This window comes from Haliotis cracherodii, unplaced genomic scaffold, assembly GCF_022045235.1.
Source record: "Haliotis cracherodii isolate W230 unplaced genomic scaffold, xgHalCrac1.p SCAF_8, whole genome shotgun sequence".
NCBI classification, from domain to species: Eukaryota; Metazoa; Mollusca; class Gastropoda; order Lepetellida; family Haliotidae; genus Haliotis; species Haliotis cracherodii.
This window is the reverse complement of record NW_027266341.1, coordinates 26,874,249-26,896,803: the sequence shown is the minus strand read 5'-3', so window position 1 is coordinate 26,896,803 and position 22,555 is coordinate 26,874,249. Positions and strand designations below refer to the sequence as shown.

The window sequence follows — 22,555 nt, the reverse complement described above, 5'->3', positions numbered from 1 at the left end:
TCATGACACAAGCCCTTGTCTTATCGTGAAACATACCATGCCTCATTCTTCATTGTTCTTTGCAATTTATTGCGTGGCTGTTTGATATTTCATGATAAACAGAATGTTAATATTTTCTTCCTGAACATGTAGAGAGTTTGATGAATGCTACTTAACAATTCTTCTTCAGTACAAATGTTCTTTAAAGCAATATTACTTGTGTTCCTATATGATCAAAGTACACCCATATTGTACTCTCACAACTTAGGGCGTGAGGTATTACCAGTATATCGGTAAACTGAGGGTCATTCGTTCCATGATACGTATCACAATATCATTTTTTCATGCTCGATCTATCGGGTGATTTCCAATTGGGATTTTTATCATGTGTTTATTGTTATATACTTGAGAAGTACCCTCGAGCGAGCATCCAAGGCCCCAAGATGGCGGCGTATTTATTGAATGAGTAAACATTATGTTGTACCAGCATCTTAATTGTTCCATTTATTAACTTCAGTTCATACCTTAATGTATCAGATTGCTTCTGAATTATAAACTAAAATAACACCATATATCGTGATATGTATCACAATACTTTAAACTTCCAATACCCATCCCTTGACTGACAATGAATGAAAATATCAATATTCAGTATTCCTTCAATAACAGGGTGATATAAATAAATCCATCATATATTTTTGTATAAACTGACAGTCATAAACGTGATAAAAATTATATGACTACTGAAGAATGCCACACTTGAGGTTGGACTCGGTTGTCGTTTAGTCGGAGACTTTCTTATTTGTTTTGTTATCTTTTCCTCGTCTACCTCCTCGTCTACTTCCTCGTCTACCCTTCTTGCCGACACATCTTACCTGCCAACAGCAGCAAGCGACAGTCCTGCCAATCATGCCAGTATTCTGACTGGCTAACTATGATAATGAGTCATGTAACTCCTGAGGTCGAGCTCATCCAAAACTGACTTATTCAAAGTTTCCTCCTAAAAACATGGTCAATATGTGAAGCAGCTGTGCCATATTATGCTGCCTTAGTGGCCATATATCTCAAACATGAACACATATTGTGAAAGTACTCAATACACAGGCGATATGGTGTTACGCAATCCACACCACGTCATGGACATAGCACATGCGGAATGCGCAACTTTCACAGCAAGATAATTAGCATGTGATAAATACATAATCAAGTTAAAGCTTTAATGTCCAATTCGGGCGTTCTTTAACTTCTTTTGAGAAGTATATTTGAAGTGATTCACAAAACCAGCATTCTTCAATTCATCCTCGAACTTGGATTGTTTAGTGTCAGAAACTGAAAGGCAGAAAGTAATGGGGTCCTTTTCATAACACTACAAAGTGATTGGGTGAGAAGGGTCAGGGATTGCATTTCAGGGAACATTTCACATAATATCAATCACTGGTTTGTCTGGTCCACAGGAAAATTGCTGAATGTGGAGCAAACAAACTTACACAGAGGATACATATTATCCTTGCCAAGTCAGAGTAACCATAGCAACCCAGTTGAGATGGAAAATTCATTTGACCACTGGCACTGGACCATGATCCTGTGCCCTATGCTTTCAAGTAATGTCTAAAGTTATGATATAAATGACGAGTGGGAATTGTTCATCATACAATAAAACACTGCAGGGAGAGAGAATAAACCACAAGGGGCACTCGTGGTTTATTCTCCATAACCACCTCAAGTCGTTTATTTCATATTGGAGATATCAGCCTCATTAAGGATGTTGATAAAATGTACAAGCTTTAAAAACATTAACCCGTATTTAGATAATGGTAACTCCCTCAAAAGATCCGACCACGGAAATGTCGGACAAGTCCCTTTTATGCAAAGGTGAGTATTTCCCATATATTCTCACAATCTCATGTCGATTACATGTATCTTTCCTCCCAATACCAATTGTCATACCTCTCCTGCTTTTAGATCGCGATCGTGTTTATCTTCGTTGCCCAGCTACATCTTAGGGGAACAACTCACTAGACACTCCCCTCTCAAAAATAATGTCGTTCAACATGTTCAATACATGATGTAATCAAGTTGCAAGCGAGTGTTTGAATCTCCAGAAATGACGTTATGATAAAGCAATGATTTATCGCGAAATAAATCACTCTTTGTTTTTCATTCTCTGTGATTTGTCGCATAGTTATCTTATATTATCTCATAAAATGCAGCACCTGTAATTTCTGTACACTGACAAGATCGACTGTTCCAATCAGAAAATCCTCCATACTTAGTGGAATTGGCAAAGTGTTAAAACCAGTGTTTCAGATTGGGACAATTGATATGACACTGGCTGATTGTTATCCAACGTGTCCTAAAGCTTCTTATCAAAATTGGTAATGGCATTGAAGAATGTCCTTTCACAAATTTAGAAAATCATGAATAGGTTCTATTGCCATCAGCATGATCAGTCTCTGACAAAGTCACTGTAAGACCATTGATAATTCTCATATGTGCAGATAATTTCTTTGGCTATGATTGGCTTATACAACACTAAGCCCAGGACAGAGGTGTGTCAAGTCCTCCATTGTCTGATATGTGAGTTGGATTTAACACTTCTTTCAACAATATTTCAGTGATATTACAGTAGAGGCAAAGCCCAAATTGATGCAGATTTTGCAGCGACTTATGGCACTCTGGAAATTTTATGTAGGCAATGAAACAATATTCGTCAGTCTGTTCACGGCTTTCAACACAAAGTTTTCCAATCATAGTTAAATGAGAAGAGAGTTATTCCACCGAAAGTTTTCCCATGAAGCAACATATGTTTGATTTAATTTGTACAAAAAGTTTTGACTCCTTGAAAACACTGTCTGCTCAACTCTGTATATACGCATAAAAGTTGGCACCTGTTGAGTTACCCACAGTTTGATGATGTCAAGCCAAAGAAATCAGGACAAATTACACGTAACACATGAATTAGTGAATATAGTACGGTAAATAAAGCTTAGAGGTTTTGAGTGTGTTCAAAGACCAATGTTGTTGGGAAAAGGTTACACAGACACAAATTGGATTTTTTTTAAATGCACTTAATGCAAGTTGACATAGATATGAGATTGCATTTTTCAATAAAAGGTTGCACTGGTGCATGTTTTATGTAGCCAAATCAAGCCCTGATATTGGATTATATTTTGATAAAAATCATGGATTTATCTAGGAATCTAAACTTAACTACCATGGGTGGGGCAATGGGGAATTGTTTGTAAGGTTCTAAAACAAAGGAAGTGGACTTGATGCAATAATATCAGACAATAACACGCATAGCATATTAAATTAGAACATATTCAGTTAATATTAATAATAACCACAATTGGGATATCTTAACTTCCAAATTGGGGATTTTTAGTCTTCATTACCAACACTTGCTGCAAACATGGGTGTTAAAGTGCACTGATAATAATTCCAGAAATATTTATTATTCCACTGATGTCTTATATATCATAATTGTTGGTATACAACCTGTCTGCTATAGTTATATATCTTATAAACAGTTTCAAGCATTTTATAATGTCATGGTGTATAATTGATTCTTAATAGACAAGGTCACTTACAATCACTGTTATGGCTAACATGGACCACACTACCGGCAAATACAATACAGATCAAAGTCACCTGGCATATCTTACTAAACCTGCATAATCTCATTACGTCAGATTAAATAACAACAGATGACTACCTCAAGATTAATACCACCGAGTTCAGCTGTGCCCCTGCGACGTGGCCCTATGGTAACATGAATGAGTAGGTTTAACACCAGTTTCAACAGTATTGGCGTTTTACCATATTGGATAACATGGTTAACTCTAAGACATGGAGTGGTTCTGACAAACCAAGGATCATAAAGGCTTACTGTAAACAGGGAATTTTTTGCGACCGTTTTATTATTGCGAGTTTTGCGAACGAGACTCAATCGCAAAAATTAAAAACGCAAAAATAAGTAGAAATAATACATACATACTTTATTCATTGCAACACGTCATCAAATGTTGAAATCATCAACCAGAACCACAAGTTACTCAATAAGTTAAAAACACAAATGAATGCAGAATGGTCACACAATACATCACAAATGACAGTGTAAACAGACCAATCAGTGTCACTGTTACCTCCCCATAATCCTGCCTTCTTCCAACCTCGCTTGATTGCGTCAGTGTCCTTTGCAATTTTGTCCACAATTTTGTTTGCATTCAAACTCACAGTCATGACACTGAGTTTAGTCAATTATCGTATTTGATAATTGGTCGCAATCCCTTCCGGTCAACTTTCCGGCCAACTCAGATTAACTAGCTTCGGAGAGAAGCTGTCTATTGTTTGGTAATCGAGAGATCATCTCAACACGGCAACTCGCAAAACGCAAAAATATCTCGTCGCAGTATTGTCTTTGGTGTGGTATTCGCAATATTTTAACAGCGCAGAAATAAAGCTGTTTACAGTATATTGGGATTCGATCCATGGATCCTTGCACAGCTAAGGAATGCAACTCTGCACAGTGAACTCATTGTACAGGGAGGGGTCCAAAATATCAAAAATCCTCTCTCAGTGGCTTGGGGAAGGTTTGTTAGTTGTTAAACGCCACACTCAGCAATAGTCCAGCTATAAGACTGCGGTCTGTAAATAATCATGTCTGGACCAGACAATCCAGTGATTGACATCATGAGCATCGATCCACGCAGTTGGGATATGATGCCATGCGTCAAACAAGTCAGCTGGCCTGACCACCTGATCCCATTAGTCGCCTCTTACGATATACATAGTCACTGTTTATGGCAAGCATGGGTTGCTGAAGACCTATTCTACCCTAAATCTTCACGGGTGTGGGAAGGGTGCAATTGTCTACACCACATTGGCTTTCAAAAGAGGGGGAGGGGGTAGGGGGGGGGGGGGGGGGGGGGGGTGTGTGTGTGTGTTGTGCAGGGGTGGTGGTGGTGGGGTGTCAATGTTTACACAGTTATCAAAAGACAAATCCAACATCATGAGAGGCAGCATGTACCTACAACACTAAACTCCCCTTCAAGTTGGTAAAATAATACTCAGACTTACAGGTACAAACACACATCACTCTCATCACTCACCCACAAATGCCAGTATAATCATAACCAACAGAAAAAATCATGAAAATAACAAATTTCAATTAAAAAAAAGATTTTTTAACATGGAACAGAGAGTACTCAAAGCATTGTGATATGCCTTTAGTTTCTGTTTTAGTTGTATGCTATAGTCCACTTGTTTGATACTTGGTGAAAACCAGTTGTGAACTAAAGACTGGTAGTTTTTCTAAAGAGAATTTATATCATGTATATGTTCTTGGCAGAGATTAGCATCAGTCATACAATACTTGTCTTCTTGTATTTATCACAATGTCTACATCTGTAGGCTGATTTCTTTGGGCAAGATTGTAAATGTCTAATATTTTCCCTACAAAACGTTTGAGTTAAATCTGTATTTTGTGCAAATTAAAATATTAATGATCTAACAAGGCAACATGTAGTCCTTTAGGTTAAGAGTGAGTAAGTTTGGTTTTCCGCCGCTTTTAGCAATATTCCAGCAATATCACGACTGGCTACACCAGAAATGGGCTTCACACATTGTACCCATGTTGGGAATCAAACCTGGGTCTTCGGCGTGACGAGTGAACGCTTTAACCACTAGGCTACCCGACCGCCCCGCCTTTAGGTTAAGAGATAATAAGTATTATGAGAAGTATGATGTACTTTGATTGTAATGCTCACTTTATCAAAAAGAATGGTCCAGAACTAACTCAATTTCAATATATCACAGGACAGCTTATTTCAATTTTTTCATCTCTTCATCCCCACTATTGAGTCCACTAGCATGAATATGGCTCTAAATTTAAGTTTCAATATTCAGTAGAGTAATGAGTTATAATATGGACTTTTTCTACCTGAGCTTACCATTATGCTTACTGGACCGAAAAGAATTTTAAGAGATTACAACTTTTGACAAGCTGCTAAAGTCACAAACTGCAACACTATTTATCGTTCGTGTTTACAGTTTACAAATTACATCTAATTTTGGCAAGGACATATTAACTGATAAAACTGTATGAAGTATAGAAGAATAATCATGACAATGCTTTGTCATTCAACCGACCAATAAAAATCCTATTTAATTCTGCGATGGCTAAAAATAATCCCCCATCACCATTCGTACATACCAAAATGCTGAATTATATTTATTATATGTATTAATATGAAAGAATCGCATGTCTTGAATAATTATGTAGAATTTATGTGTGTAGTGTATCAAACAGAATCAACCACATCAGTTGGTGAACGAGAACAGCAAGCATGGACCGGTTGGCATGCCAACAGGTAGTCAACGCTTCCATCACTTAGATCAACCATCGGTGACCAAGTTATTGTCGGCATATTCAAATGTATCATGGAAATAAACAAACAAAGGCTGTGTCCTATGCACATCACTGATCTTAATCTAAATATTTCTCAGTTTTGACTAAAACAATGTTCCCATAATTCATAATATATGGATCTGTTACATATTGCTTGAATGCAGATAGTTCCTCAAAGCTCAGTGATTAAAAACATGTAGAGCCAGATCCATTAATTGTGGCAAATAATCTCTTATCATGCTAATTACACATCTTAACATCAAATTATATGTCATTTGAGTGAGTGAGTGAGTTTGGTTTTATGCCGCTTTTAGCAATATTCCAGCAATATCATGGTGGGGGACACCAGAAATGGGCTTCACACATTGTACCCATGTGGGGAATCGAACCCGGGTCTTCGGCGTGACGAGCAAGCGCTTTAACCACCAGGCTACCCGACCGCCCCTACACATGTCATTTGAACAAAGTATAGGTATAGATATAGGTAGGCTTTCATTTCTATTTGTTTAGTTTATTTATGAACCCTTCAACGATGTTGGTGAGCTACAGTAGAGTTCAGGTGATATATATGAGCATTGTAAGTACCAAGATCTAATACTTACTTTTTAGGATCAGCATATCAACCTAGGTTACTGTCTCATCAGTGCCTCATTACATTCTTTGTGTGGTCCCCAATTTTAGCAATATTCCAGCAATAAATAGGCCTTGCCTCAGGAACATTTCCTTATCACATGGTTCAGTATTAGAAACCTCCTTAGTTGAATGACATAAGTGAGTGAGTGAGTGAGTATTGTTTGACACCGCTTTTAGCAATATTCCAGCAATATCACGGCAGGGGACACCAGAAATATGTCTTCACACATTGTACCCATGTGGGGAATCGAACCTGGGTCTTCGGTGAGGTGAGCGAACGCTTTAACCACAAGGCCAACCCACCGCCCCTCACATTCTTAGGTATTATGATGATGAATATAGAATAACCTCCCAAATTTAATTAGTTTCTTCCAGTGTTATTACTAGTCAATTCATGAAGTTAACCATTATGAATTATTTTGATAAGGATATTAGGATGAGTGCCAGTCGCTGCCAGTTGAAAGCTGCAAGATTGTTGATGCAGTGTAAAGCAAGGTTTACTCACTCACTCACTAGTGCTCAGTGGCTCTCGATAGGATGTGGTGCATTCATAGATACCACCAATACATAAACACAATTTACAGTGAACTCATCGACACGCCGGGAATGAATTCGTAGACACAATTTTAGATAGAGGAACTTATTTGTACAAAAAGGCATGTGATCTGTTGCGCCAGTTCCTAAATGAAAGACACCTTTTCATCATGTTCATTGGTTGTAAATTTCGTTTCTGTTTCTGAATGTTCTGTTTTTGTGAAAGTGTTCAATAAAATATATGGTAAATATTAGTATTCCTTTTGCTCGGTCCTTTGTAAATAAATAAACAATCCGGTAAGCATATCCAGTATGGAAACAACAACAGGATCATTCAGTATGTGATGAGTTAAGTAGGGGATTATCGTACTTTTGTTTTGTTTTATAAGATTAGTAGGATCCTTTGTAAATACTATCATAAATAGATAACCTGGTAAATATATCCAAGCAGAGAAGGACAAGAGCATAACAATAATTTTATCTAAAATTGAAGATGTGAAATACATTTGCCACATAATATTCAATAAGTGTATGTAATAAATCAATATTTAAGTCTACTACCCAACTTTACTTGTTTTGTCTACCAAGTTCACTCTGAATTTTGTCTACGAGCTGAGAGTGTCTGCAAGTTCTCCATGGCTACGAACTACTTTAATTACAAAATCACCTACAGCTGCTCTCAATAAAGTTTATGGTCTCCCATCTTCATTGTACTGGAAGTCCACAGACTTCTTGTTTCCAAAATGGCTACAAATACCATGAATACTGCTCTGACAGAAAGAGAAAGTACATTGTACATCAACAATGCTACCATTAGGCCATAAATAAACAGTACTTGTGCTAATAGTTGACAGGCATATAAAAACTGAACTGACAGTTTCATGTTTCTCTCAACCTTCTCAGATCAAAGTGCTCATTGACAAAACCATTATTCCTTTCATGACACATTATTTCTTTGGTATTTTAACAATCTATTCATATTTGAAGTTTCTGTTGACAGTATGTGGTATAAACTCAGCTTAAACTAAGTACGTAAAATGTTACAAGTGTATTGACAACAATATTGATATACCCTATTCGACGTAATAAGCGCTCAGGGCGCTCTCAACGTTAGAAATAGGGGGCACTTATTGGAATATTATTTTGGTGAAAAAAACAGAGTTCAAAGATAAATTTCGTGGTTTATGCTGACAGCCTGAAGTGTTAATGTACAACAGATATATTATAGAATTTATTAGCCCATAACTAAGGGTGCATATAACACACGAGTAAGTATTATACGCGAATAAATAAGTCTTGTGTACATTGATCAATCGGAAGGGGTGCTAATTGGGATTGTTCACCAGCCAATATATTAGCAAATGTCGCCGTGGGCACTTATTAGACCGGGGCGCTTACTGTAAACAGCTTTATTTCTGCACCGTTAAAATATTGCGAATACCACACCAAAGACAATACTGCGACGAGATATTTTTGCGAGTTGTCGTGTTGAGATGACCCCTCGTGTACCAAACAATAGACAGCTTCTCTCCGAAGCTAATTTTTCTGAGTTGGCCGGAAAGTTGACCGGAAGAGATTGCGACCAATTATCAAATACGATAATTGACTCAGCTCAGTATCATGTCATGTGTGGACAAAATTGCAAAGGACACTGACGCAATCAAGCGAGGTTAGAAGAAGGCAGAATTACTGTGAGGTAACAGTGACACTAACTGGTCTGTTTACACTGTCATTTGTGATGTATTGTGTGACCATTCTGCATTCATTTGTGTTTTTAACTTATTGAGTAACTTGTAGTTCTGGTTGATGATTTCAACATTTGATGACGTGTTGCAATGAATAAAGTATGTATGTATTATTTATACTTATTTTTGTGTTTATAATTTTTGCGATTGAGTCTCGTTCGCAAAACTCGCAATAATAAAACGGTCGCAAAAAATTCCCTGTTTACAGTATTACGTTGAATACGGTACCTTGATTTACTTTTTGACGCTCACATGTCACTGTGATATGAATGTCTGAAAAAGGTTTTGCAATTAATGTGATTACCTGGTGATCTAAGGTTGCTGGGTATACTGTACATGCCTAGAAAGAGGAAGTTGGGCCTAACACTGCTTTAAACAGTATTCCAGTAATATCATGGCACACCAGCTTAATTTGGAATGAAAGCTCGAGGTGATGCTGGTCTAAGTAGATCTATACCACTTTTGTGAAACACATAATCAGACACTCCTGAAAAATGTTGTATATGACAATGCGTTTTATCATATTGCCACAACCTTCCACCACTTACAAGTATTTGAAATACCCACCTCGAATAAACTCGACAGTTTTGGCTGTTGATTTTCTTGTCTGATCTGTATCGCCTAAAATCCTCAAATCCATCTTTGATGGCAGTCACAGCCAGCACAAATATCACAGGAATCATGGCAATTTCCTTTCCAAAAGCTTGAATTTCTGGCACCCAGTTCAATCCAACAACAAATATGAAATATAGATTTGCAAATCTGTGAAACTGTTCAAATATATTTTTCGGGAAAAATGTTAATATAGAGTATTTTGTAGTTTTAATGCGGTTTGATCGGTACCCATAGTTTGGATGTGTTTTCAATTTGATTTCTTCTTCTACCGTTTGATTTGGAACCACAGTTCGGAACTTGGGACCTTGCTGATTGCTTCTCTTGAATATATTTCCCATTGTCACGTTTTACTGGAATCTGTTGATTATGTAATGATTATGGTAGTATCACACACAACACGATGTCTGTCATCAGTGAATTGTTGTATTTTCTTAAGTGTCATTCACCACAAATTCAACACCTTTCCTTTTGAACAGACTTCATCACCTGTATACGTAGTTGCTATGGTAAATCCTGTATAAACTGGAAATGCTATACCCATGCGTTGCGTGCATCCTGTTGTCATCACAGAATGGACATGTCACATCACAAATCGGTCACATTCAGTCTCGAACACGTGGCTTAACTTTTATCTATCCCCTTTTCGGATCGGTTCTACTGTCCGAAGCGCTGTCTAACTTACTTCCGCCATTATCCTGCATTCCTATCCCGCTTTTGGGACAACCAGAATATATGCCCAGAGACTCACATCTGTTCAGATCGATTGCTGGTAACTACACACACACGACGCAAAAGCGATTTTGATTGGCTAAAGGCGTTGGATTCGACCAATTGAAAACGATTTGACATTGAAGCACGCACCTGATAACATGGCCGACACGATACAAGGGGATGTCGTCACATTGTTGACAAAATGTTCAATTGGTGAACTAAATGCTGTAAGATTGAAATGGGTTTCTTTGATATAAGTGAAATAATTCGCTGATAATGCGTCAACATCTGTGCTACATGCAGCAAAATCTGTGGGAAACATAAAGCCACAGACGTGCTAAATCACAAGACTGTGACATGAATGTTAAAATGACCACGCCCCCATCTGTTTGTTAATATAAACAATGGGCAAATTTACTACAATCTATTTCTTTGTCACCATTTGATTGAAGACCCTAGTCATGGCATGATGTCTATTAAAGTACTTAACAGTTAGATAATAGCTGAAATTGTTAAACATGTACATACAAATCAATTTGTTATTGTTTCACTTAGGATTTTTGTTTTGTTTGTTTGTTGTTTAACGCCGACCTCAGTAATATTGCAGCTAGATGACAGCGGTATGTAAAAAATCGAGTCTGAACCAGACAATCCAGTGACTGACATCATAAGCATCGATCCACGCAACTGGGATAAGATGACATGCATCGACCAAGTCAGCATATTGCACCACACATGCATGATCAGTTGATGACAATGTAGCAGCCATAAAAGTTCCAAGTCCCGTGGAGGGATTCAAACCACGTACCTTCTGATGAGAGGTCGGACGCCTTGTCCACATGACCAAAGAGGTTAACCCTGTCAGCAAGCTGACAAGGTAAGGATGTCATCTGTGGGATGACTCCACATCCTGCTACATACTCCCCTGTCATCAACAGAAGACACATCCCGGGTCGCATAGTAGGGTACTGAGGCTTATTTTGCTCAAATTTAATATGAACATGCTCAGCCCCACGACCCGAGATTAAGAGTCTCGTGCTCTACCGACTGAGCTAGCAGGGCTCTACTGACTGAGCGTCCTGCTACAACAACATACACTGGTGAATCGCTCTATCCCTAATTTTTACAATTGTCTTATTTTGTTTCAGTTATGTCACACAGTAGTTGCTAATATCAGCAGTCGGCAGCCACTGGATTACAACACCTATTCCAAGCTATGGAGTTTGGAAGAATGGTGGAATGTCACCGAAAGTATCCACTCACTGCTAAAACTGAGTATTAAGAATTCATGGACTAAAGATGAGGTAATTCAATCATACATTCATAACAGAGTGACATTTAGACCAGTTAAAACAAAACCTTTTTTCCGAACCTAAGGTCATTTGAGTCATCACCCTGCACCTCAAATTATTTATTAACATTGCCACGGTGAGCATTGCTATACTTGGATAATATGGTGCAAAATTGTTAATGTTTGAAATGTAAACATTTTGTTTTTATCAGATTTTTGGAAAGCTTGGCTCGTTGCCAGATGACTACAAGCAAACTGTTATGGAAGTGGTTAGTGTGCGTAGAGAGGACCTCCGGAAAAGTCTGCTTGCCTCAACAGCTGCCATCTCACAGAATGTACTGGCAGACTTTGATTGGCAAATGAAGGTAGAGAATGACAAGAAAACTTTTCTTCCAGGTACCCCGTGTAGATTCAGGCCAGAGTCGGCCACCATTCTCCCATGTTGTAAGAGCCGAGTAGTGACAATTGGTTGGTTGCAGTGTGTGAACAGGTTGATTGTCATCTTGCCCTAGTGTCATGGATCGTTGTTCATACAGTCAGCCACTGCTCCAGACTTGATTGTTGACAGGCTGCTGTTGAACAGCTTCAATATTGCTGGCTGCAGCGTAAAACAGCATTTCATCACTCACTTAATTCCAGAGAGTTTCGATGTGGATTATATACTGTATTCGATGTAATAAGCGCCCCGCTCTAATAAGCGCCCACGGCGATATTTGCTAATATATTGGCTCGTGAACAATCCCAATTAGCACCCTTTCTGATTGATCAATGTACACAATACTTATTTATTCACGTATAATACGCACTCATGTGTTATATGCACCCTTAATTATGGGCAATTAAATTCTGGAAAAATATATCTCTCGTATATAAACATTTCAGGCTGTCGGCATAAACCACGAAATTTATATTTCAACTCTGTTATTTTTCGACAAAATAATGTTCTAATAAGAGCCCCCTATTTCTAATTTTGAGAGTGCCCTGGGCGTTTATTACGTCGATTCGGTACTTCTTAACTTTTTATTGGAATACAGAGGCTTTTCAAACTCTAACAGAACTCAAGGAGTTGATCAACTGTCAGCTTGCAGTTTCATGTTTTAACTATCTCGATTCGGAAATTTTAATTTGTAGAGAGGCGGTAGGTATTACTGATATGGTAAGGTGAAAGCCCCAATAGCCGCCAATAACAGACAACATGAATTGAAGTAATACTTTTAAGTAACTAGTGCCCGTGTGTAGTGCTAAATAAATATTTATGAAATCATAACTGTGTAAGACCCCAAACTATGCCAATGTGGTCATGTGACCTGGTGACTGGTAGATGTCAACAGAGTATAGGTTTCCAAATTTCCTAGAGTACCTCATTGTACTAGATCTCAAACAGAAAGGTTAAGACAGGCATTGACACCATATATTGACTTGTATATGTTTGAGTAAAGATAAAGCTTCAGTCAACATCCGTGAACAAATGATCTGATTGTTTGATACAAGTATCTAAATAGTTTTAGCCAGGGCTGCGGTAAAACAATTACCAATAAGACATTTTGTTCCCAACTCTTGAGACTTGCAGTGGGTACCTGGGTAGGGTCGGGTAACCCGGGTAGGGTCGGGTAATAGGGGGTCAGGTACCTGGGTAGTAAATTTGGACTCATCACAGCCCTAGTGCACAACAACATGTAACACTTAGCAAAATGCATGTCTCTTTCTCTTCGCATGGATTGTCTAAGACATTTTCTGTTCTGAACTGTTGAAAGCAGCTCATCTTTAGTTTGTCCAAAACTGATTGTTGCCATGACAGTAAGCCACATCTCAGGTTTGAGTTCCTTGTCTGACATGAGAACAGTTTTCTGTCGTGTGACACTTCTGTTGTTGTACTTACCATTATAATAATTATTAAGTGTTGTGTAGTGAATGTCACAAGCTTCAGATCCTTTAGAAATATAAAGAGATTCATCTTTTATCATAGAAACTGCTTCACTTAAAAACATTTGGGCCACATGTATTTTTAATTTTCTACGGTAGAGAAAATGTAATGCTAAAATTATTACATTATTTGTAATCTCAACAAGGTTTCATCAATATGATTATTACTTTTATGAATGTGATATTATTTTTCATAAAAAAATAACATTTTGGTGAAAATACTTTACATATTATGATATAGATTCTTTTATTTATTCTAGTTATACTAGATCAATATATTTTACTATTTCAATTTATTCACACTAGTTCTTTACTTAATGTGTTGATATGAGAATAATTCCATCTTATTGTAAATCGAGTGAATAATCAAGTGTATTTTACATTTGATTTCCTCACACATTTTATTTTTATTTTCACGGGCCCACCACCTCTTCTGAAAAGCAGCTGGAAAAGAAACAAATTAAACATGATAGACTTTATTATATCTCCCGCTAGTTTTATAGACCCTCTCATACAATATAAAATGTTATATATAAATTCCTTGTCTACATCACTATCAGTGATTCAAGAAGCTAGCTGCAGTTTCAACTCCACGACAGAATGGCTTTCATATAAATAAGTAGGGGATTAACATAGCTATTTATTTTTATTTTAACTTCGACCAACCTTGTGAGGAAAAGCTGGTATAAATCCATGAAACATTAAATTAAAAGTGTGGCCTTATTGCAGGTATTTATGTATTAGAGGTGTGTTTTACTGGTATATGTAAATATATGTCATGGCATGGCAGATTAAATGTATCAATATGAACGAAGGAGTGGTATATAACAGGTGCTTGGGAAACTCCCTGTGTATTGTAGGTTCAGATGATGTAATATTCCCCTAAGCACTGCAGCATAATATTTCATAATGCAGAGAGCTTTGAAAATTATTGCATTATACTGAATGCTTCCCCTCTTGATCCAGCTTATCATGTTTATTGATTTAGGTAATAATCTGTTAGTCTCCAACAGGCTGACCTGATTAAATGAACTGGTAACAAGAAAATAGCTTCAGGGTGCAAAATATGACATATTTGGTCAATAAATTTCTAAATTAGTCAGTCGAAACATATGTGTAATGTTTTCAGTCGGTATAATAGACACATTGTGAGAATTGTACAGGAACATTAAAAGTTCAAAGCAGTAACATGTTTGCCAACCATCAATTTTAGGAAATAAAAAATTAAATTTATTATTACAATGTTTTCTTTCACTCTGAATCTGCTGAATAAAAATTACTCTATTTGACAAAACGAAATATATTTCTTTTTGAAAATGTTGTGATATGGTAAAAGAAAGGTTAAACATACATCTATCCTCAATGGTAGAAACTCTATGTTGGTTATTGCTATAGTATTGAATCTAGGTACTCCATATACCGTATTCGACGTTATAAGCGCCCACGGCGATATTTACTAATGTCACAATGTCTGACTTGACACTGAGTTGTGGGAGGTCGAAGTGTCAGTTCAGTTTGGATGATTGCATGTCTTCACACTCAAATGGTTGAGATTGATGATTGTACTGTTCACCATTGGTGTCTGTGTTGCAATGATCTGAACTATCACTCACTCATATCATAACTGGCCTGAGCCGTTCCAGGTTAGAACTGGTACTCAATAACCTTTGCTGGTTATAAGGCAACTTTATCAATCGGGTGGTCAGGCTCCGTGACTTGGTTGATGGTGTATCATTGCTCACTGACTGTGTGGATCGTTGGTCACACTATCGATCAGTTGGGTATTTTAAAGGCTGCTGTCGTATGGCTGGAATATTGTGAGTTTAAACCACACATGCACGATAGTCCATTAACAGCACAAATTATGATGATAACTTTGTTTGTTGTTAAAAGCTTCTCAGCCATATTCCAGCTTTTAGACACTGATACTTGACCAGCCAAATCGTGAGCAACGATCCACGCTATGCAGTAAGACGTCATGCAATCAACCAAGTTATCGTGTCTGAACTCCCGATCTGTTAAGCCGCCTCAGTACGACATGCATAGGTGCCGGGGACCAACTTTAACCTTGAATCTCAACAGAAGATATTTAATAACAATTTTCAATATTTGCGGTTGGAAAGAAATAATGGACAAGCAGAAATTTTCCTCAGAAAAGTTTCAACAGTCTAAACTGAATGATAATAATCTGGCATATCATGCAGACATACAGTCGCTGTCAACACAGTTAGTCATGAGGAGAAGTTTATAGTCTGTGAATTACGACTGCTCTGGGTCAGGCTAGTGTCGGACTAGGAAACCTCTCTTTCTCTATATCATTTAAGTAGATCCGCTTTCAGTGGCAAATTTTATTGTGAGGATTGATCACGCAGTCACTCTACAACACTAGTGAGTGTGTGAGTGGGGATAAAAATGTCTTCGCAGCTTTTTTTAAAATATATGTCCATATAACAACACTGAAAATGATGCTAAGATCATGTTTTGGCTATTAGGTTTAAATAATTTGGGCACAGACAGGGAATGTGAAAAGGTGCTCTACAATTCTTGCATTTAGTATACAGACAAGAACTAATGATTCTCTTATGCCAGGTTTAAGAGAGGTGTGGGTAGTCCTTTAGAATTACTTTCTATAGCCCATGATGTCTTATTCATAATGTTGATTCAAACTTTTGCATTGACAGTTGGTGATGTCGAGTGACAAGCTATCCTCTCTCCACACTCCACTCCTCAACCTCGACCTACAGGTGGCGGACTGCAATAGTCACAACAGAGTTGTCTCCCTTGAACTAGACCGAACTGACCTCAAGAAACTGATCGCATCATTGGAGGGAGCAGGAAAGGTATGTTTTATTGTGTTGCCAAATATAGGATATTTTAATCATTTCTGCATTATATTTTAACTTTAGAATAAATGTAAGATTTTTTTATGAAATGGCTGGTTACCAATAATGGTATGGATGTTTTCTCTGTGATTTATAACATTGACCTGCATTGGGGTTAAAATGCTACGCTTGTCTTATCTGCTATAAATAGTGATGACTTTACTCTGTGTAGAATTACCTGGTTACACTGTGAGGAAGTAGACTGTTTTAGATTCAAACAGAGAAGTGGTTACAATGTCAGACAATGAAGTATTTGGGCATCAAATTGTCTAGGTTCCTATTAGTGCTGGGGGCTGTCGGGTAGCCTAGTGGTTAAAGCGTTCGCTCGTCACGCCGAAGACCCGGGTTCGATTCCCGACATGTGTACAATGTGTGAAGCCCATTTCTGGTGTCCCCGACCATGATATTGCTGGATTATTGCTAAAAGCGGCGTAAAACCATATTCATTCACTCACTATTAGGGCTGGGACGGGTAACATGGGTACTCGGGTCGGGTGGGTACTGAGTAGGACCCAGGTACCCACAGTACTACCTGGACCTGTGGCTAGTCACATGATATACCGGTATTGTTTCATGACAGAAATTCTATACTACAAGACACTAGCGTTCACATTCCTTCTGACGATGCACACATTCCTTCTGACGATGCACACATTCCTTCTGACTTTTATATGTTAGAATAATGATAACGCTTCAGTCCACTTCCGTGTCCGCATGATCTGATCGTTTGAGACATGTATCTGAACAGGTTTTGCCAGAGCTGCGGTAAAAACATTTCCAATCAGACATTTTTGTTCCCACATTTTGAGACCTACTGTGGGTGTCCGGGTAGGGTCAGGTAATACGGGGGTTGGGGATCCAGGTAGTAAATTTAGCCTTGACTCAGCCCAAGTTTCGAATGCAGTAATATTTAGGTAAAGGAGACAACAGATTATGGTTTAAGTAGTTAGAAGGTATGACATTTTTGTCAGTTTATCAAATGAAAAGAAAATATGACTGTTTGAAAAAACTTGAAATGTGTCAGGGAGAATCAGCTTTATCTACTGTATTGTGCATGGCTAGTTATTGACCCAGTTACTGATAACCTTATCTGAAGTGCCAGACACTTACGATGTGTGGAAATAAATATCCTGTGTGAGCTCGGGCAAGTTGTCAGATATATTTACTAGACATGTAGGATTTACCTTGGCTATTTATGTAGGAGGTCTAGGGGACTCACCACCTTAATTGCTGGAGTTCCAGGTTACAAAAACCAGGTCACTAAGAAATGTCAAATATTGAGTGTAACAATGTCAGTTCGAATATAACAGCTTAATTCCTTGCTTGTTTTTGTCTCATTTAGTATGTAATATCATAAATGTTTTAGACTTGTTTGTGTGCACTTGAAGACATACTCTTAACTTTAAGGTGGGTACGGGTGGCACAGTTGTCAAAGGCGTTGCCCTTTGCTGTGCAGAGTTGCATCCTCTGGGCATGCCAGAAACCTACATTGGTATGGTCATGGGTTCGAATCCTGGTTCACCCTAATTTTGTTTCTAGGTTTGTCTGCACCATACCTGTGCTTGTGGGTTTCACCAAAGTGGTAAACATCCGAGACCTGCCTCACTTTGGGCTTACCTCCCATATTAAGCAGACACACCATGACATAACTGGAATAATGTTCAAAGCGATGTTAAAGTCAACTCACTCTCTCACTTTCCCTTTGAATATGTTAGTAGCCACAGACCTGCAAGCTACCAGGTTGTGTTAATTTCTAAAATAATCTCTGTCTTTCACTTCAGGCTGTACAGCACTTATCCTCCTGAGTTGAGAAGAGCGAGGTCCCGCCATCATTCCGGAAGTCTTCCTCAAATGCACATGGTCGTCAACTTTAAACGCTGTGGAGACTTGCTCAGTTTCACGTACCTGCCCTCCCTCCACACTGTACATCTTGCATGGATCCTTCCTGCAGAGTTCACCCATCTCCAGCCATGTTAGGTTGTGTTGGGATCGTGGAAATGTGCAATAGTTAACTGACTGTGTGTTACCCTGAGAATAAGTTTCAAATCTATTGTAAATGCATAATTCAATCATTGATCTATATATTCTCATCTCTAAAGCTGAATCAAGTTGCCATTAGTGTCTTGTTGCTTGCAGAAAGAAGTTTTGTTAAGTTGCAATATTCTTCATAAAAATCATATTGTACTTACACAGGAGGTATGCTGTGTGATATGAACATGAATAGTAAATGAATATTTATAAAGAATATTTATAAACAGTTATCAACATGATCAAGTCAATGTTAACTTCACCAACTCTGTTTTTGCAAGGGTAGACAAGGCCACAGAGAGTAGCTGTTTTTAGCAAAATCTAGTTATTTTACATCAGGCTAAAAAAAATATTAGTCTTGGTTCTCAGGCACAGCCTGCATCATCATAAAGTCAGCCGCACGTTTCTTTTTTATTTCCATTTTAATTATTTTTTTTAAATCCTCATACTTAAAAACAATGTGATCCATTATAGCACGCAGTTATTTCCCTTTACATGTGCACTGCTTAACTGCGCATCTCTTGTTATGGTCATTGCAGCAATAAGAGTTTTTATGCTTGTTTATGAAGGGAGGCCCTTTCCCATGTTGATGATACACAACTGTTTATTTGGTTACATACTAATAAAAACCAGCAAAAAAACAAAACAACGCCCGCCCACTCGCAATAAAGTCATTGCCTGAGAACTAATTCTTTTATTTTTTTTAAGCCTGAACCACTAGTCCAAAAAGAGCTGCATTGTTGGATCTTGGATTTTTGATGTGCTGAAAATAAAGAGCCTTCCCTAATGGTGTCATATTTTTTTAGGTGAGGTGAGGTGAAATGGGGTTTAACGTCGCATCCAAGATTATTGCACTTATATAGCGACGCACATGCACATGTATGTGTGTGTGGCTTCTTGTACTAGTCCGGACTGATGCCGATTTATAGTGCTAGCTCTCTGAGATACCATGCCGCAGTTTAACATGAATACCCCACTCAGACACAGTATACTGACTCCGAGCCGACCAGTCCTTGTTTCAGCCCCTTAATGCCGAGCGCCAGACAGGGTAACAACAAGTACCATCTTTTAACGTCTTTTGGTATGACGCGGATGGGGATCGAACCCCGGACCTTCCGCTTCATATTGTTCGATGACCCTCCTATGTCCTTGTACAATGCCCTCTGAAGATGGGTGTACCGGTGTGACTGCATCCTCTGTATCTCCAGGGATCGCATTTCGGTAAACCTACACTCGCCCCTTTACCCATTCACAAGGTTTTCGTGATCTTCAGTTACCTGCCCTTGATTCCTTTAACCAATTTGACTGCTATATATTACTAGGTCTAACGTACCAAAACACGCAAAAGAAATCCCTAAAAATGATTTTGATGGGAAGGATGTCTTCATCTCGATAAAAAAGTCGATGGGTTTGGTTTCTAGGCAATAGGAGTTGCCTCCCTTACCAATTTTCTCTTTCCTTATCTTGACCTCCGATCAGTAAAATGTTAATGAAAATCAAGGCCATGTTATTTAAGATCGCAAAAAAAACTTGTTAATGGGTCCAGGGGTTAGTGTATGTGGACCGAAATGCAAGCCCTGGAGATAACAAGGATGCTGTGACTGTAGAGCAAATGTCCTACTCTTGTCCGGTTATGTACTGGTACACACATATCACAAGGACTTAACGGGGGCACAGGTGGCCCAGTCGTCTAAGGCGCCGCGATTCACTGTGCAGAGTTGCGTCCCCTGGGCACGCCAGAAACCTACATTGGTATGGTCATTGGTTCGAATCCTGGTTCACCCTAATTTTGTTTCTAGGTTTGTCAGCACCATATCCGTGCTTGTGGGTTTCACTGAAGTGGTAAACGTCTGAGACCTGCATGACTTGGGGCTTTCCTCCCACATTAAGCTGACACGCCGTGATATAACTGGAATACTGTTAAAAGTGGCGTTAAACCCAACTCACTCACTCACTGGTACACACATACCACAAGGACTTAACAGACTCTTGATGGGTCATAATCATCATGAATTACAACTCATTATTATTGTTAAGTAACAGATACTTGTTGATTGAAAGAATAAAAACTTCTTTAAAGAGTTAAAGCTGTTTGTTGTGTAAAGCCATACTCGGCAATATGCCAGCAGTATGATTGCGGCCTGTAAATAACAGTCTGGACCAGACAAACCTTGATTGATATTATGGGTAACAAGCCATGATGTGGTACAATGACACAACCAAGTCTACCAAGTGACCGAGTATACATTACATTAAGTTGCCTCATTATATGACAAGCATAGATTGCTTGAGACTTGGAATCTCCACAGGGCAGTTGAGCCTGGGATAGCATTCACTTCAGAAGCCATGGTAACAATTACACGGTCTGTAATTGGCTGATAGAACACATTTAACTGAAGTCTTGACAGCATCTCTACATATATTAGCTACCTTATTCAATGCAGTAAGCACCCATGGCAATATCTGCTAATATATTGGCAAGTGAACAATCCCAATAAGCACCCTTTTCAATGCACTCAAGACATTTATTTGTGTACGCACTCATGTGTTGTACGCACCCTTTATTATGGGCAAATACATTCAAGGAAAATATATGTCGTGTATAATACGCACAGACTTTTCTTTTGTATCATTTCAGGCTGTCAGCATAAACCAAGAAATTTATGATCTTTCAACTGTTTTTTCCACCAAAATAATATTCTTAAAAGAGCCCCCTATTTTTAATTTTTAGAGCACCCTGGCTGCTTATTCCATCGAATATGGTATTAAGAGAGTAAATTCGAATAATCCTGTTACAACTGTTTTACAAAAGTTTTACAATTTTGCCAGTCTGTGAGAAGGCGGAATATCTCTTCGTATGTGTCATAGCAAAGACCTGCAAACTGTTTACAGGCCATATTGGAATAGCCAGACCATAGGAGACAGGTGTTCTCATGATAATACTGCTATACAGTGCACAAGCTGAAACATTACCACCTAGAGTAGAAACGTGTGTAACGCCTTGCCAATATTGGTGCATGTGCACTTTAGCTATTCTCAATGCTGATCAGCCAGTCGAAGAGATATCACACTGCTCCATGATTTCACAAACTGGTAACATCTTGTCATCTGAACAGGGAAGTTTCTCTCACCCACAGCGATATTTGCTAATATATTGGCTAGTGAGCAATCTCAATTAGCACCCCTTCCAATTGATCAATGTACACAAGACTTTATTTATTCGTGTATATGCACACCTGTGTGTTATATGCCCCCTTAATTATTGGCAATTAAATTCTGGAAAAATATATCTGTCGTATATAAACATTTCCGGCTGTCAGCATAAACCATGAAAATATTATTCTAATAAGAAGCCCCTATTTCTAATTTTGAGAGTGCCCTTATTACGTTGTATATGGTATCATGTTTTTCTTCTGTTTCTTTCTTAAAATGAGTGGGTGAGTATGGTTTTACGCCGCTTTTAGCAATATTCCAGCAATATCACTTCGGGGGACATCAGAAATGGGCTTCACATCTTAAAATGAGTAAAATATAAAACAACCTACTCACAACTAAGAATTACTGATTTTCTTTCTCTCATGATGGAAGTCTCTTGTTGTCTGTTCTCTAAATACCAGCATGTGTACCTTATGAAGTCAACTGAACACGAGGGTTTTTTTGTAGTTTAACACTACATAATACACTACTGTAAATAAGAGAGTCAGGACCAGACAATCCAGTGATTGACATCATAAGCATCAATCCACACAATTGGGATACGATGACATGCATCATCAACCAAGTCAGCGAGCCTGACCACCTGATC

At 38.3% G+C, this 22,555-nt stretch overlaps 2 protein-coding genes across 2 annotated transcripts in view; one reads left to right on the top strand and one right to left on the bottom strand.

Moving 5' to 3' along the window:
* The window catches only part of LOC139450562 (phospholipid-transporting ATPase VD-like), an 88,342-nt gene extending 77,664 nt beyond the window's left edge, over nt 1–10,678 (bottom strand). The window contains exon 1 of the mRNA XM_071232317.1: nt 9,868–10,678. Coding sequence (XP_071088418.1) covers nt 9,868–10,253 — 386 coding nt within the window. The 5' untranslated portion in view covers nt 10,254–10,678. The remainder of the gene's footprint in view (nt 1–9,867) is intronic.
* Nucleotides 10,679–10,774: 96 nt separating this feature from the next.
* Nucleotides 10,775–19,537, top strand: LOC139449618 (COMM domain-containing protein 8-like). Its single transcript, XM_071231094.1, has 5 exons — nt 10,775–10,853; nt 11,775–11,930; nt 12,130–12,282; nt 16,522–16,680; nt 18,504–19,537. Exons 1-5 carry the CDS (start codon nt 10,785–10,787, stop codon nt 18,525–18,527), a joined length of 561 nt encoding a protein of 186 aa, XP_071087195.1. The 5' UTR covers nt 10,775–10,784; the 3' UTR covers nt 18,528–19,537.
* The last annotated feature ends 3,018 nt before the right edge of the window (nt 19,538–22,555 follow it).

Bases quoted from the DNA above. Each gene is read 5' to 3' on its own strand.
- LOC139449618 (XM_071231094.1), top strand. From the start codon at position 10,785: ATGGCCGACACGATACAAGGGGATGTCGTCACATTGTTGACAAAATGT. The intron at 12,283-16,521 runs GTAGAGAATGAC...TTGCATTGACAG, and splicing joins ACTTTGATTGGCAAATGAAG to TTGGTGATGTCGAGTGACAA. The intron at 16,681-18,503 runs GTATGTTTTATT...CTTTCACTTCAG, and splicing joins CATTGGAGGGAGCAGGAAAG to GCTGTACAGCACTTATCCTC.